This window comes from Eriocheir sinensis, unplaced genomic scaffold (genome assembly GCF_024679095.1).
Source record: "Eriocheir sinensis breed Jianghai 21 unplaced genomic scaffold, ASM2467909v1 Scaffold519, whole genome shotgun sequence".
NCBI lineage: Eukaryota > Metazoa > Arthropoda > Malacostraca > Decapoda > Varunidae > Eriocheir > Eriocheir sinensis.
The window spans coordinates 243,335-259,691 of record NW_026111853.1 but is presented as its reverse complement, the minus strand read 5'-3'; the positions used below and the strand labels follow the sequence as shown (position 1 = coordinate 259,691).

Here is a 16,357-nt window from a genome sequence, read left to right as displayed (position 1 = left end):
AATTGTACTTAATATAGGTGAGTTTGCCCTTTCTTTTCTCAGCATCTCATACTTTTGACACTATTTCATTCCCATCCAGTTGTTGTTAATCTCTTTTCCCCAGCAGCAAACACCTATAGTTTTTTCTCTCGTACTTATTTTAGGCGAGTTTGCCCGTTCTGTTCTCTACGCCTCATACTGCTGTTGACGAGGCTTCTTTCCCATCTGGAGTGGCTCAATCTCGGTTTTCCCCTCCTTTTCTCACTAACAAAGACAAATTCACCAACTCTTTACATAGAAGAGAAACCTTATGTTGTTACCAAATATCACGTTTCTGTTGGTGGTGAGTTTGACCTTTCTTCTCTCGACACCATGTTATTAACACTATTTCTTACCCATCTAGAGTCACATTGTTATTCTGTTCTCTTATCAGCAGACGCCATAATATAAGCCTGTTGCGACTAGAGATGGAGTTCTTTCAATGGTACTTTCTCTGGGTGAGTTTGCCCTTTCTACACTCAACCCCTCATACCTCCATCAACACTATTTCTTACCCATCTAGAGTCACATTGTTATTCTGTTCTCGTATCAGCAGACGCCATAATATAAGCCTGTTGCGACTAGAGATGGAGTTCTTTCAATGGTACTTTCTTTGGGTGAGTTTGCCCACTCAACCCCTCATACCTCCATCAACACCTTCCTTCCGTCAAGAGTCATTGATAATCTGTTCTCCTCTCAGCAGGCGTTTCCTCTCCTCACCCGCTCAGTTCCCACCACTCAGTTACCACTCATGCGGAATAGTGAAATCATTTGTATATATAAACAGCTATATGAATTATTATTATGGTTATGGAAAGTATATATATAAAAGTTTATGTCACCTTGAATATACCACTAATATATTTTATACTTGTAATAATAAAAATATTTAAGTGCCTCTGGGTTTGAGTGATACAGAACGACTTCTTTCTTAGATTCTCCTGGCAAACTCATCACTAGTACTTTTGGCAACAGTAGTAATAGTAGTAGTGGTGGTAGTAGTAGTAGTAGTAGTTATAATAATAGTAATAGTAGTAGAGGGAGGCTCAAACTCGGCCTTAAGAAAATAATAACATAAAATTTGACTTTGACTGACATCTGTAAAAAGGCTTTGGTATAGGTTTGTTATGGAATGAAAAATATACTGCACTACAATTCCTCAAAATCTGATGCCACTGGAACACCGAGGTCATTGAGAGTCACTATAGTTTGCAGCCACATGTTATATTATCAGGGAATTCACAGCGATTGGGTTTGTCAGTGTGTTAGATTCAAGCACAGGTCTGAAGAGGAAGCAGAAAAGAATGAAAAAAGAAGAAAAAGAAAGGAAAAAAGTTGAAGTAGAGGAAGAAAAGAAAGGAAAAGAGAAAGAAGAAAAAGAAAAGGGAAAGAAGTTGAAGAGGAAGAAAAAGAAAGAAAAAGAAAAGTTGAAGAGAGGAAGGAAAAGAAAGAAAAAGAAGAAAAAAGAGAGAAAGAAAAAGAAGAGAAAGGAAAAAGTTGAAGAAAGGAAGAAAAAAAAGAGAAAGAAAGGAAAAAAGTTGAAGAAGAGAGGAAGAAAAAGAAGAAACTAGATAAAGAAAAAAGAAGAACAAGAAAATGAAGAGAAGAAAAACAAGCCTCAGAAAGGTACGTGAGATACCATATGCTGTGTTCCCTTAGCAGCAGGAGGAGGAGGAGGTGCATCATCCTGGACACTGACTACCAGAACATTGAAACCACAGAGACGAGAGAATGCAGAGGAGAACATAAGGACAGTCAGGGGAGGGCACAGCAGGGAGGGGACCTGACCACGACCTCTGCCAATCACCTTCTTTGGATAAGTGACTTCTGCATGACGCTGTGTTGATGTATGATTGAACTGTAAGTCAGAGTTAGAGAGCTGTCATTGGGCTGAAAGTGAGAGGTACCGAGCAGTTTTTAGTGGCTGGCATGTAGGTCCTTCATATCATTTACCTGTTACCTGTTGTCCCTGGGTCCTCCACTCTGAAGCTGTGATACGTCCATCCTAAGCTCCCTTTTGGATGATAGAACTGGATGTCAGAGTAAGAGAGGCACAGAGCAGTTTCTAGTGGCTGGTATATGTAGGTCCTTCATATCATTTACCTGTTACCTGTTGTCCCTGGGTCCTCCACTCTGAAGCTGCGATACGTCCATCCTAAGCTCCCTTTTGGATGATAGAACTGTATGTCAGAGTTAGAGAACTGTCATTGGGCTGAAAGTGAGAGGTACAGAGCAATCTTTAAAGGCTGGTATATGTAGGTCCTTCATATAATTTCCCTGTTACCTGTTGTCCTCTGAAGCTGCGATACGTCCATCCTAAGCTCCCTTATGGATGATAGAACTGTATGTCAGAGTTAGAGAACTGTCATTGGGCTGAAAGTGAGAGGTACCGAGCAGTTTTTAGTGGCTGGCATGTTGGTCCTTCATATCAATTACCTGTTACCTGTTGCCCTAGGTCCTCTAATTTAAAGGTATAGGTAGAATAAGGAGTGTTTGTCAGTGTGTGGGTGATATCCGGGTTCATAGTGGAAGGGGAACACAGCCAGTGACTCTTGTATGACGCTGTGTTGGTAGTGCTGTGAGAAATATAGTGAGGATGTCAATAGGGCTTTAGTTCCTCCTCTTGCAGACTCCTTACGTTCTTATGTTCTTATATATACCATAATATTCACTATTTATAACTCACTCAACTCATTTATTAGTATTATTTGTTTCTCTGTTCCCCGCAGTACATGTGGAGATCCTTTTATTACGTACCTGATATATATTGCCCTGGGTCATCCACTTCAAAGGTACAATCAGAATAAGGTTTGTTAGTCAGCGCGTGGGTAATCTTCAGGTTCTTGGTGGTAGTTGAAGACAGGCAGCTTTCAGGAGGGTGAGTTCCGCTTCTCTTTCTATCCATGAGTATGAGTTTAGAGTAAGTTCAGCTGATATTTTTGTGATTTTAGTTTTTTTCACGTGGTAAATCATCCCCAGCTTCCTTCTTTTCCTTACTCAGCTTACTCTCTTTCTATGCCATGAGTTTGGAGTTTAAAGTTAGTTGGATTGATATTTTTATGACTAGCTCTTTTGCATGTGTTCAGTCATTCCTTTTGTCAATCCATATCTGAAACTCTCTCCTTCCTTTCTCAGCCTTCGCCACAGTTCCCTTCTTCTTACTCTCCTCCCCATCAGTCTAGGGTAAGTTAGACTGATGTTTTATGACTATTTCTTTTACATCTTCTTTTGCATGTGCTACGTCATTCTTCCTTTTGTCAATCCATATCTCCAACTCTGTCATTCCTTTCTCACCCTTCTCCACAGTTCCCTTCTTCTCATTTCTTACTCTCCTCCCCATCAGTCTAGGTTAAGTTAGACTATTGTTTTATGACTGTATTTCTTTTACATTCTCTTTTGCATGTGGTACGTCATTCTTCCTTTCGTCAGTCCATCCTTTCTCACCCTTCTCCACAGTTCCCTTCTTCTCAATTCTTACTCTCCTTCTACCCATCAGTCTAGGGTAAGTTAGACTATTGTTTTATAACTGTATTTCTATTATATCTTCTTCCTTACCAGTACCTCCCCAATTCCTTTCTTTTCATTCCTCGCCTTTCTTCCTTTACCTCACGCTCTCCTCCTTCCACCAATGAGTTTTAGAGTAAGTCGGACATATAGGTCGGTATTATAAGTCTTTCGCTTCTCACATCAGCTATTTCTAAAGGTCAAAGAGGGGGCCAGTCGGGTTCTAATGAGTGTTTCTTCAGGTTCATGGTACAGAAGAAGGGTCAGACTACCACCAGGGTCATCAAACTACTGGAAATGCCCACAACTCTTACGAAAGTCTTGTCAAATATGTGAGCTTGGGTGACGAAATGTCTTATAATACAACCCATAGTTATGTTTGCAGCTGTACACACTGCCTTTCTGTGCCTGGTTGGGTAACATGCGGGACTTGCCAGGGAAGGTTGTGGTGTAAAGAGGCCTTGGGATGTATAGCGAGTTTACTAGCTACGAAAAAAAATTACATGGTTCTGTGTGACGTAATATTTTTTTTCTTCTCATTTTTTTTACAATCATGTAGTAGTATAGTACATATGGCTAAGCAAAATATATAAATTCAGGTCTGTAATATAGTATACGTATAGTTGTCTATAAAACTATATAAATTACAAGAAAAATAAGATATTACACTTTTTATTATTATTATCATCATTGGTTTTCTTTTTCGAGATTCTTTGTGTAAAGCGCTTTATAAATCCCTGTGAACGGTGAATTTGTCAAAGACTCAGGAAAAAATTCATGGTAGGATATATATATATATAATTTTTTTTTTTTCCGGCAGCGTGGCGAGGGCGTAACATGAGCTCCACGCCACACCACACCACACCACACCACGCCACACCACGCCACACCATGCCACGCCATGCCACAGCATGTCACGCCAGGCTGTCCGACCGAGGCCACCACCACCACCACCACCACATTCACACAACGAAGAAGGAAGGGTTGTCGTAACCATAACCTCAATGCAGTGGACCCTCCATTTAGTGCGGTTCTTCTTCTTTCCTCTTCTTAACCCGGTAGCAGCGGGGATCATGTTTCTTAATGGTCCCTCCAAGCGAGAAAAATGAGAAAAAATAACCCCTCACACAAACCATTTCTTAATATATATCAAAGCATTTGTGATCAGATTATGTATCATCTTTTTTGTGGGGTTTATATCATGGCACAAATTTGGCCCGTCGCTGCTACACGGTAAAGACACAAATTTGGTCTGCCGCTGCTACACGGTAAAGCCACAAATTTTGCCCGTCATGCTACACGGTAAAGCCACAAATTTGGCCCGTTGCTACACGGTAAATCGACAAATTTGGCCCATAGCTGCTACTGGGTTAAGCGTTTTTGTATAGTGTGCCCTTGAACCGACTTCCTCACACACACTCACACATACCTACATATACAAAGATGTTCCACCAGTTCCCAAATCACTAACTCCCATTGAAATCCCTTGGAAATACAGTAATACCTCGGTTCACAAGTGCCTTACTTTACGAGTGTTGTGATTTATGAGCAAAAAATTCACCAAAAAATACCTTGATTTACGAGTGGTGACTTGGTGTATGAGCATCCTGTTTGTACAAGTTATAGATGTGAGCGTGGGCTTCCTTTGTTTGCTGTAAGGCGAGAGCGCTCAGAGTGGAAAACTATGTGAATGGGGTTTCAGTCCACGTTGTACACTCACAGAGGTAGCACTCGCGCGCTCCTGTCTGCTTACGTTTGTGCTCTAGTGTGCGATCTTTGTGTTTTCAGCAATACAATTACGGGAGCAGTAAGTAGTGGGCTTTTTTTTTATCAGTTTTCTTTTTTTTTATGTCCTTGCACTGTCTCCTCTGCTGTAAAAAAAAATAAATAATAAAAAAAAATTTAAAAAGTTGTAGTTTGCGAGATTTTTCGTTTACGAGCAAAATTCCTGAACAAATTAAGCTCGTAAACCGAGGCAGGACTGTACTAACATCTTCATTTAGCTTGACTTCCTTAGATATCTCTCTTGCATTAAACAGAGGGTCCACTGTAACATAATGTGGCACTCCATGACTAGAATATAATATAATCGTATCCTCCACTTACCATATATACACATTTAGTTCCCTGAATGGCCAATAATATACATCTCGGAACACAAGCAACTGTCTCCACTCCCTAAATGTGTATGCCAGCCCCAACACACAACACCAACACAAGCTCTGCTCCTAAAAGTAATTATACTCAACCATCGAATATTTACTTCATCATAGTTTAGTGGCAAAACAAACCATAGTCAGGGTACACAAAGTTGGTCCTGAAGCCTCACCCCCTCCCTCACCCTCCTCTCTCTCTCTCTCTCTCTCATTCACTCCTAATTCCAAGCTCTTGTCATCCAGCAAATCAGCTCCCTTGGGTATATAAGAGGGGGCTGGGCTTCTGGGTCAGTCTGGTGTATGGTGACTATAGGATATGGGCTGTGTGTGCAGCAGTATGGTGCAAGTCCTAAAGTGTCCTCTTCACTGGGAAGGTAAAGGAGTTTGTTTCAGTAATAAGTGTCACCTTCCCTGTTATTGTTATGTATACAGAAGAATAAGAGTAGACTGAAATGTATAATTTTAAATTTGTTTGTCAGGCTCACTTCATGCTGGTGAGGCAGAGACTTTCATAGACATTCATTATTTGTATTTACTGTCTTATTTTATTACTTAAACACTGTCATTTTGTTTCAGCTATTACATAAATATATACTAGGTAATTTTCATGTTGGTGCACATCACTGCTATTGTTGTTTTCATCTTTGGTGAGTATCTTGCAATGTAAACACGTCACCTCTCAGGAAACAACTGTTTGTGCAGACACACACACACAGCTGAACCTTGAGGTTTCAAATGTGTGATGAGAAGACCTTTCTGAATTTCCCAGAAATAAAACCTTTCTGGTGTGTGTCTACAACAGTGTGAGGATTTAAGCCAGACGTGCCTGAGTCTGCACCGTGACATCCACTTGTGTCCTGCCAGCCATGTACACAGCCTGTTCTCGCCCCAACAAGTGCCTCAGGCAATCCCAAAGTCAAGTTTTACAGAGATTTTAACAACAATGTACAAACATCACCTAACCAAAACTTCTGGGGGCTTCCATAGTAATTTTGTTGTTTTAATTTTTTATTAGATATTTTTATGCCATTAAGTTTATATCTTTACACTGTACTCTGCTTGACCCTGTGCCAGAGACAACCCAGATGATAAACCCCAATAATAAGAAAGCAGGAGAGTGTAAAGGAAGAACAGGCCTGCTGGCACACGGCTCTCCCAGGCTTTGCGCCACACCTGTCACTGCACACTCCAGCCGTGAGTGGACAGCTGCCGGATCAGTGGCTTTCATCTGAAGTGTTTGAAGCTGGAAAAAAGTTGTCTGGATTGGCAAGTGCCTAATATATATATATTATGAACAAAACTTTTGTATGTGAGAAAATACCTTCCCACAGTTGTTTGCTTCAAACCAGCTAAGAGAACTCATTTGTGCTGTGAAGGTAAAAGAATAAAAAAGATGAGGACTGATTTAAAAAATGTCCACCGATTTCTAGCACATCTTTGTTGCATCACTCAGGAGCTGTTCAGACAATAGCAATAACAAGTAAAGGTTTAGCGTTAGACCAAACTTGATCATTGACTACTGGTGCTGTGTAGTGAAGACTCCACCGCTGCCTCCACAGTCTTGGTTATCAAAAGAGGAGGAAGGAAACACACACACACAGGCCGCTGGGCCACCCGGATGCAGCCAGCACACACTGGGCCTGCACAGAGCCCCCGCTGCCACCGCCTCACCACCACCACCACAGTTTGTACAGGTGAATCAATATATATAAAACTTTCCTCTCATGAAAATTGTCGTAGGCACATATCCAAACATTAAGGTACGTAAAGGTAGAAACACTGATGATATGAACACTATTACTACATAGGTAAACATGATATACACGTCTTGCAGGAGGAGAACACACACACAATGAGGGTGCAGCGTCAGACATCAGGCGTGCTCAGGACACAGTACAGACACCACGCCACAACAACGGGACCAGACGGCGGTGCAGCGAGACCAAGAGTTTGTCCCACACTGCAAGAATCTGGGGTGACAGTATACAACACGGGAAAGCGTTCTGGTCAGTGACACATTTGTTTTGTCCTCTAAACAGAAATATCAACTATTGTCATGTGTTCTATCATGTTCATTAACACTGCCTTGCCTCACCCATCCATTTTCAGTAGTTCCAAGCATCTGAGGTGACAGAACACAACACAAGACAGGTTTTCAGGTCAGTAACACCTCAGTTTTGTCCTCTAAAAATACAGGAATATCAACCACTGCCTCGTACTCTCCCACATAAACACTGCCATATTCATCCCACCCAATTCAAACACTCCTCAGTAACTTTTCATTGGTCAACACTTCCTGTTTTCAATTTGACTTTTGTTTGCTGTGACCTTTTAGCTTATCTGTGGCTCAGGTGGTTTGCCACCCAAACTTCTACTCAGAAGGCCTGGGTTCGATCCCTGGCACTCGGTGGTGTTACATTACAAGACTCGTGACCATTGCTCTGTTACTTTATAAACTTTGACTTCCCCGCTAATAACAGGCTCCTTACCACCTAACAGCTCACATTACCCTTCCTAAGCTTTTCCCAGCAAGCTCAACTTCACTCATCCCCTCTGACATCTAGTTCAGTACATTTACAACACTGTTTTGTACAAATAATTTCATAACCTGTCCTGTTACCTCACACTTTGACTCACCGCTAACAACAGTCTCACACTCTAACACGTAACTCTTATCCTCCTGAGCAGCAAGCCCAACATCCCTCCTCTCGGCCCACACATCCCTCGACACTCAGTATGTACATCATCAGGTTACATGTCAGAACACAGCACATTTCACCCTGCCTCAGGACAACACACTGAATATATATGTTTCCAAATTTGCTTAATAACATCCATACTGCAGTTCTCCTATATATTTACTTAAGTCTAGAGGTGTGTAGGAGTGTATTTTGGAAGGTAATAATCTTTTGAAGGCGAGATTATATTAATGAGAGAGGAAGATAAGCTTAGTATAATGTGGGAGGAAGATTAAGTTAGTGTTATGTTGAGGCTTGTAAATAGAGGGAATGGTGATAACTGGTATGAGGGGTACTGATATGATGATGATTGGTGTTGAGGGAGGATAAGGTGGTGGTGAGGGAGTGGTGTTGAAGGTGGTAGTGGTGGTGGGTGACGCCAGCTATTAGTATTAAGGGACAGGTGGGGTTTGAGGGTGTTGAGGGACAGGTGGTGTGTGAGTGGTGTTGAGGGGGTGAGGGTGAGGTGGTGGAAAAGGTGAGGTATGAAGTGGTAAATGTTGAGCAGCAAAAGGCAGAGCCAAGAGACACAAGGTTTAAGCAAAAGCTTCCTTTTTGTCAGTGTGTCAGGTCACTTACATGTGTACAGGCACACACATACACACAACAAAACAAAAGCCAACTGTTTCTGTTGTAATTATTTTCTATTGAGTCCATCAATGCTTTTTAGTTGAAACTATGTAATGAATTGAGCCTGTTGTATCTGTACATGCTGAATTCTCTTTTTTGGTGACATGTAAACAGACATAATTTTATAATGCGTATATAATACGCAGCGGCAGTTTTATTAATTTTGCCGTGCTGATACAGTGTAAGGGTAATGGTACAACCACCTGCATGACACTGTAAGGTGTTTTGGCCCACTCTTAAGGAAACTGGACTGCCTACATAGCCACCATCCTGCCTTTCCCAACCTAAAACTGATGTAGTCCTTCATACACTATGTAACCCTGCCAACTACACTCATCAGTTAAGTCAGGGTTTGTCATCTTGTAGAACACAGGCAGGAAGGATTAGCTGTGAATCAATCATGGCCTGATCAGACAGCGTCACAGGTCCTGGATCCAGCCAGACCTGTTTGGAAGTGTCTTCTGCAAGTTCTGGTTCCTGCCAGAAATTTATCCCCTGGACCTTCTTGCCCAGCAGAAAACTTTGTTAAATGAATTTGTGATTACAGTACTGCAGATTGTGTGTCTAATTCTCTGTATTTCATTAATTTTCTGTTGTGTTTTGTCTTGCAGACAGAGATGCATTTTGAACACATATATGCACACACACGCAGGGAATTCAAAATGGGAAGGTTTGCCGGAAAATGTAAATGACAAGTTGTAGCTGGTGAGAGAAACACTTGAGATTAGTAAGTAGGAAAATGTTGAAGTCCATTTAATGTTTGATTATACAAGTGTTGCCTCCCTTCACCCGGCCTCACAGCTGGTCCTCTGAGGCTTCCTGTCAGCAGCCCGAGCCTCTGCTCCAGGAAGGAAACCTGGACACGAGTCTGAGGCCAAATGATTATGGACTAAAACCTGGAAGTAAGAAAAATGTTGAAAAGAACTGTTGACACACACAAGCCTGAGTGTCTGCCTGCTGGACATTCAGTAAGCTCCATTATTTTTACACATTTGGTAGTTTAGTTGTGCATCGTAACTCTCAATCAGGAACAATGATTTACACAATCTTCAAGCCTTGGCAGACCACAAGACATTTCAATTCCTGCACACCATTACTCAATAATAATAATAATAATATTTGGTAGTGTGACAATGTTGTTTTGACCCAGGAACAGTGTCACTAAGTTCCAGCAAAGGTCACACCAACGCCCGAGACAGGCCCTTACATCCCACAGCTTAAGAGTACCATTAGTTATGTTAGTTGTGTCTCTATTAAAGCTTTCAATGACCTATCACAGTCATACAGGTTTGCAATTAGTTAAGTTTTACTACAGCGTGATGATGAAAAAAATCTTCGAGTAATCTCTCTGCTTAACATGATAGTTGCTGCCTTGCCTTCCTCCCTCAGCTGGTCTTCAAGTGGTTAAGGTCCTCTGCGCTAACGCTTGTTTCAGGACAGTGTGGATCACGTCTAAGCTTCATCTAATTACAAAATTCACAACCTTGTCCTCTCACTCAAAACTTAATCAATCATTAATGGCAGATATTTATAAATGTCAAAGAGGTAAAATGATTTCTGTGTGAGGTTGGTGGCAGATCAAGACTCACAACCTTGCTTGCTCTCACCCCAGACCAAAACAAACATTGATGGCGGATATTTAAAAATGTGAATCGTTATCACTAAAATGATTTCTGATGGCTTGCAGGTGTGTGTTGAGGACCACCTGCTTATGAAGGCATCACTGAATTTACACGGAGTATTGTAAGCACTTTCTATCATTCTTTCCAACAGATTTACAAGAGAATTGCAGGTGAATTATGTTCCTTTCTTGGTGAGTGCTTGCAGGGGTGTGTCAACTATACTAAGACTCAATCTTTGCCTGTATGTTTCTCACACATAAAAAGGCATTTGTGCAATAATTAGGGACTTGAAATTCCTATAACGTGAGCCTGAATTTGAACGGCATACAGAGTTATTAGGTTAGAAAAATGTAAAGTAAGTAGATCAATGTCATGCCATTAATCTGCTCTGTCACACTGTTTGAATTTGAACAGTGTACAGTTATTATGTTAGAACAATATAGAGTTAGTAGATCAGTGTATGTTATTATTACTCTGCTCTGTCTCAGTGTTTCCTAGTAAGAAATTTCATGGCACTGAACATGCCGAGGGCCACGAGGTTTTAGTACAAGGCTACAAAGAGTATTGAGATCAGACCTTCAAGTCCTCCACGATATTAATAAAAAATAGCTCACTTCTTCATGGCACTCAGCCCCACCTGGCACCCCCAACACTAACCCAGCCCATTAATGCCACATTGTAGTAACCGCTAATTTTGGCACAACGGCGCAGTGCCACCTCTAATGCTCCTCCTAGGCATCCTGCCTCGCCCCACAACCCTTAAGTTTCCTCTATAGTACAGTTTGAGTCGGCAGCGAAGACAGTAGGAATGCATACAGTGATGTCTGACTTTAGTGATGTAGTAAATTGTACACTTACATAGTTACTTACGATAACCGCTAGTCAAGTGCTCAGAGTCCAGTGTGTGCGTCACAGCTAAGACAGGCATTATACATTACAGGTCCTTCACCCTGCCACACACGCAAGGGGGGTGCCACATGCCGATGGGCTTCCTCAGCGCCGACATCATCTGGTTCCAGTGGGACAGTGCCTTGCCCGTGGCCTGCGTGCCCACGATGACATGACCCACGGCGCGCGCCTGGCCTCCGTCGCTGCTGTGCTCCGCCACCGTCACGCGCAGCTGGATGTTCTGGGGAGGGAAGTTGGGTCAGTGGAGGTAGTGGCAGGTCAGTAGTGTGGCATGACAACAGCCCTCACTGACGCACAATGATATTCCCCAAGGTGCTACCACTTCAAGCTGTTTTTCAGTATTATCTACGTGACCCACTGCCAGGCCTCTTAACATAGCCAAGAACTGCCATCTTGTGAAACTATAACAATAAATAGTTTTGTGTAAAAATCTCCAGTGGACAGTCTATATAACGGTGTGGTGTCCAGGCTCTGTATATAACCTTGGTCCCCGGGCAGCTGCGAGTGAAGCAGAAAGTGTTTATCTTTAACCCGGTAGCAACAACGGGCCAAATTTGTGGCTTTACCCTGTAGCAGCGATGGGCCAAATTTGTGCCAAGATATAAACCCACCAAAATAGATGATACATAAGCCGATCACAAATGCTTTGATATATATTATGAAATGGTTTGTGTGAGGGGTGATTTTTTTCTCGCTTGGAGGGACCATTAAGAAACATGATCCCCGCTACTACCGGGTTAAATGTCTGCAAAAAATTAGAAAGAAAAGTTGTTTATATCTAACCTGATCCTTACAAGTTAACCTGTCAAGTCATTCTCTTCTTCCTCTTCTCCTTATCTTCTCAACCCATTCAACCACTACTCTCTACATCCTCCATTCCATCCTCCCTGTCTATCTTAATTCTCTCATCCTATCAACCCTAAATCTTCCCTTCCATTTTTCCTGTTTGTCTAATCTCATCCCATGCACCCTATCAACAGCCTTTCTAGTCTCACCCAATAAACCTTACATCCTTCCTTACCTATTGTTTCCATCTTATCAACTCTCTACATCCTTCCTGTCTCATCTTAATCCTCTCATCCTATCAACCCTAAATCTCTCCCGTTCTTCCTGTTTGCCTAATCTCATCCCATGCACCCTATCAACAGCCTTTCTCCATTATGTCCTTCCTGTCTATCTTAATCCTCTCATCCTATCAACCCTAAATCTCTCCTTCCGTTCTTCCTGTTTGCCTAATCTCATCCTATGCACCCTATCAACAGCCTTTCTCCATTCTCCATTATGTCCTTCCTGTCTCATCTTAATCCTCTCATCCTATCAACCCTAAATCTCCTTCCGCTCTTCCTGTTTGCCTAATCTCACCCCATGCACCCTCAACAGCCTTTCTCCATTCTTCCATTCTCCAATCCTTCCTGTCTCATCCTATCAACCCTAAATCTATCAACCCTAAATCTCTCCGTTCTTCCTGTTTGCCTAATCTCATCCATGCAACCCTATCAACAGCCTTTTCCATTCTCCATTATGTCCTTCCTGTCTCATCTTAATCCTCTCATCCTATCAACCCTAAATCTCTCCTTCCGTTCTTCCTGTTTGCCTAATCTCACCCCATGCACCCTATCAACTCAACAGCCTTCCTAGTCTCACCCAATAAGTATCCAGTAAGCTCCATTATTTTTATACATTTGGTAGTTTGGTTCTGCATCTTAACTGTCACTCAGGAACAATGATTTACAGGATCCACAAGACGTTTCTTCCATACCTATTGTTTCCATCTAATCAACTCTCTACATCAAGACGCCTCTCCACCCGAAACTGATCTCTCTTTTGGCTACTCTATACTATCTTCTGTTGCAGGAGTGTCAAGTAGCGGGCTTTTTTTTTCTACACTTTTTGTAGCCCTTGTGCTCACTCTTCTGTTGTATAAAAAAAAAAATCCATTCTTGCTGTTCTTCTAATCCAAAACGCTTCAACTGATTAACTTGACATGCTTCCCTCCATTCTTCCTGTTTTCATTCTATATGTTTTAACTCTTTCCTTCTATTCTTCTTCTTTTTCTTGGGGGTATTATGGGGCTAGTTAGGCTGTGGTTATCATCCTACTACTCTCATTCTGTAACCCCTATATCCTTCACTCTGTTCTTCCTGTCCTCATCCTATACTCCCTAAATCCTTCCCTCCTGTCCCCCCGTCCCGCTCACATGCAAGGCCGGTGCAGGGACGCTGAAGATCATTGCCTCGTTGAAGACCGGGGAGCGTGTGTCCTTCTTCACGCTGGTCTTCTTCTTCATCACCTTCTTGCCGTTCTGCAGCACGTATACCTGATGGAATGAAGGGGATTAACATGGGTATCTATCTCTATATTCAAGGGAAGCATTGAGTGTGTTTATGGGAAGGAAAAAGACATACTAAACCAGCCTGTTGATTTAAAGGAGAGTTACTGGTGCCTGTTGATTTAGAGGGGGTTTGCTGGAGTGTTCAAAGGTGTTCAAGGGAGGCAATGAGTGTGTAAGGAGAAGGAGAGACATAATAAACTATCCTGTTGATTTAGGGGGAGTTAATGGAGTGTGTGTGTGTTTGTGTGTGTGTGTTCAGTTGAGAAAATAAGTGTACTAAGTGCAAGTAGAAAGTGTGTTTGAGAAGAAAGACGTACTAGCTCATGTTCATCTCCTTCCCTTCCCTTCCCTTCCCTTCCCTTTCTGTCCCTCCTCTCTCCTTTTCCTCCCTTTCCTTCCCTTCTTTTCTCTTTCCTTCCCTTCCCTTTCTGTTCCTCCTCTCTCCTTTTCCTCCCTTTCCTTCAACTCTATTCTCTTACCATCCATTCACTTTCTGTCCCTCCTCTCTCCTTTTCCTCCCTTTCCTTCCCTTCTTTTCTCTTTCCTTCCCTTCCCTTTCTGTTCCTCCTCTCTCCTTTTCCTCCCTTTCCTTCCCTTCTTTTCTCTTTCCATCCCTTCCCTTTCTGTCCCTCCCCTCTCCTTTTCCTCCCTTTCCTTCCCTTCTTTTCTCTTTCCTTCCCTTCCCTTTCTGTCCCTCCTCTCTCCTTTTCCTCCCTTTCCTTCCACTCCCTTCTCTTCCCTTCCTTTCTCTTTCCTTCCCTTCCCTTTCCTATCTTCCTGTTCTTCTAATCTCTCAACATCATTCCATTCCTTCTGTTCTCCTTATCCTAACTCATTTACCTAAGTATGCACATGACCAGGGAAGGCAGTGAGTGTAAGGGCTTCTAGAGTTTGTGTTTATGGGAGGAAGGAAAGACAACCAGTTACACTATGAGGAAAGTAAGGCAAGGTTAACTTGAGGTGGGGAGGCAGTGGTTGGGGTGACCTCAAGACCCACATGCTGTCCAAATGACCACCCATCAACCATAATAGCTTGAGCAACCTTCATCAGGAGGAGCAGTGAGGGGAAGCAGCATAGGCCTGACAACAGAACACAACAATGCCACTAACAGACTGAGGCTGGCCACGTGACACAAAGAGGGGAGATGAAACTTGTGTGTACTGGAGTTAGAAAAATGAACCCCCCCAAAACAGGAATTGAGGGAAAAAAGTAAATGAAGAGGTAGATTATACAGGGAAGGGAGGCCAAACTTGTGTGTTATAAAGTTGGAAAAATCAATTCCCCAGAAAACAGGAATTGAGGGAAAAAAATAGAGGTAAATATAATGAGAAAGAAGACCAAAGTTGAGTGTATTGGAGTTGGAAAAATCAATCCAAAAACAGGAATAAGAGATAAGAAAATGTAAATGAAGAGGTACTAGATATACTGGCAAACACACTCACAGGAAGGGTACTATGGGTGTGTGGGGGAAAGAGAGAGGAGAGGTAAAGGATGGCATTATATGAAGCAAAGGAAAGATAAAGGAGGAGGAGGAAGAGAAAGGAAGGAATAAGTAGAGAGAAGATAGACTAATTTGAGTTTAATAGAGTTGGAAAATTCAATCCAAAACGCGAATTAAGAAGAGAAGAAAAAAAAGAAAAGAATATGAGAAAAAAATATATATACAGGTAGGTAAGTATGTATAGTAAGACACTTTTCAGGAGGGTACAGACAGGTAATCACGAGTCCACATGCTCAGCCCGTGGACAGCTAACGCACCTTGACGAAGGGGTCCGCGGTGGTCTTGTCCCCGGTCCACTGCAGGCTGCGCGCTTTCACCACCACCACCGTGAGCCGCTCCGCCGTTGGGAGGTAGGAGAGCGAGAACATGATCTCCCCGTAGCCGACGCCGCGCTGGGGAGGAAGAGTTTGTATCAGTTAAACCTGTATTTATCTAACATTCACGCCCTTAGCTCTACACTATATACTAACTAGAGGAATGGAAGCAAGGAATCAGTTATCAAATCAAACCGGAACATTATCTAACATCTAATATCTAACATTCACGTCCTAAGCTCTACACTATATACTAACTAGAGGAATGGAAGCAAGGAATCAGTTATCAAATCAAACCGGAACATTATCTAACATCCTAACTAATGTCTAATATCTAACATCCATGTCCTTAGCTCTACACTATATACAAAACCTGAACATTATCTAACATCCTAACTAATGTCTAATATCTAACATCCATGTCCTTAGCTCTACACTATATACAAAACCTGAACATTATCTAACATCCTAACTAACATCTAATATCCAACATCCACAACTTCGTCTCTACACTATAAACAAACTAGAGAAATGAAGGCAAGGAATCACTTATCAAATCAAACCGGAACATTATCCAACATCCTAACTAACATCTAATATCTAACATCCACAATCTCGTCTCTACAAAACAT

At 42.1% G+C, this 16,357-nt stretch overlaps 1 protein-coding gene and 1 long non-coding RNA gene across 2 annotated transcripts in view; both read right to left on the bottom strand.

The window, feature by feature from the left end:
* Positions 1 to 9,769: 9,769 nt before the first annotated feature.
* On the bottom strand, positions 9,770 to 11,602 carry LOC126992911 (uncharacterized). The gene is made up of 2 exons (XR_007747158.1): positions 11,539 to 11,602; positions 9,770 to 9,942 (listed from the first exon to the last, which is right to left on the bottom strand). It is a non-coding gene; the product is annotated as an uncharacterized LOC126992911 (long non-coding RNA).
* Positions 11,603 to 16,357, bottom strand: part of LOC126992916 (synaptotagmin-12-like) — a 25,794-nt gene continuing 21,039 nt past the window's right edge. Inside the window, exons 4-6 of the mRNA XM_050851751.1 lie at positions 15,669 to 15,803; positions 13,775 to 13,894; positions 11,603 to 11,797 (exon numbers count right to left, since the gene is read on the bottom strand). Coding sequence (XP_050707708.1) covers positions 11,603 to 11,797; positions 13,775 to 13,894; positions 15,669 to 15,803 — 450 coding nt within the window. The remainder of the gene's footprint in view (positions 11,798 to 13,774; positions 13,895 to 15,668; positions 15,804 to 16,357) is intronic.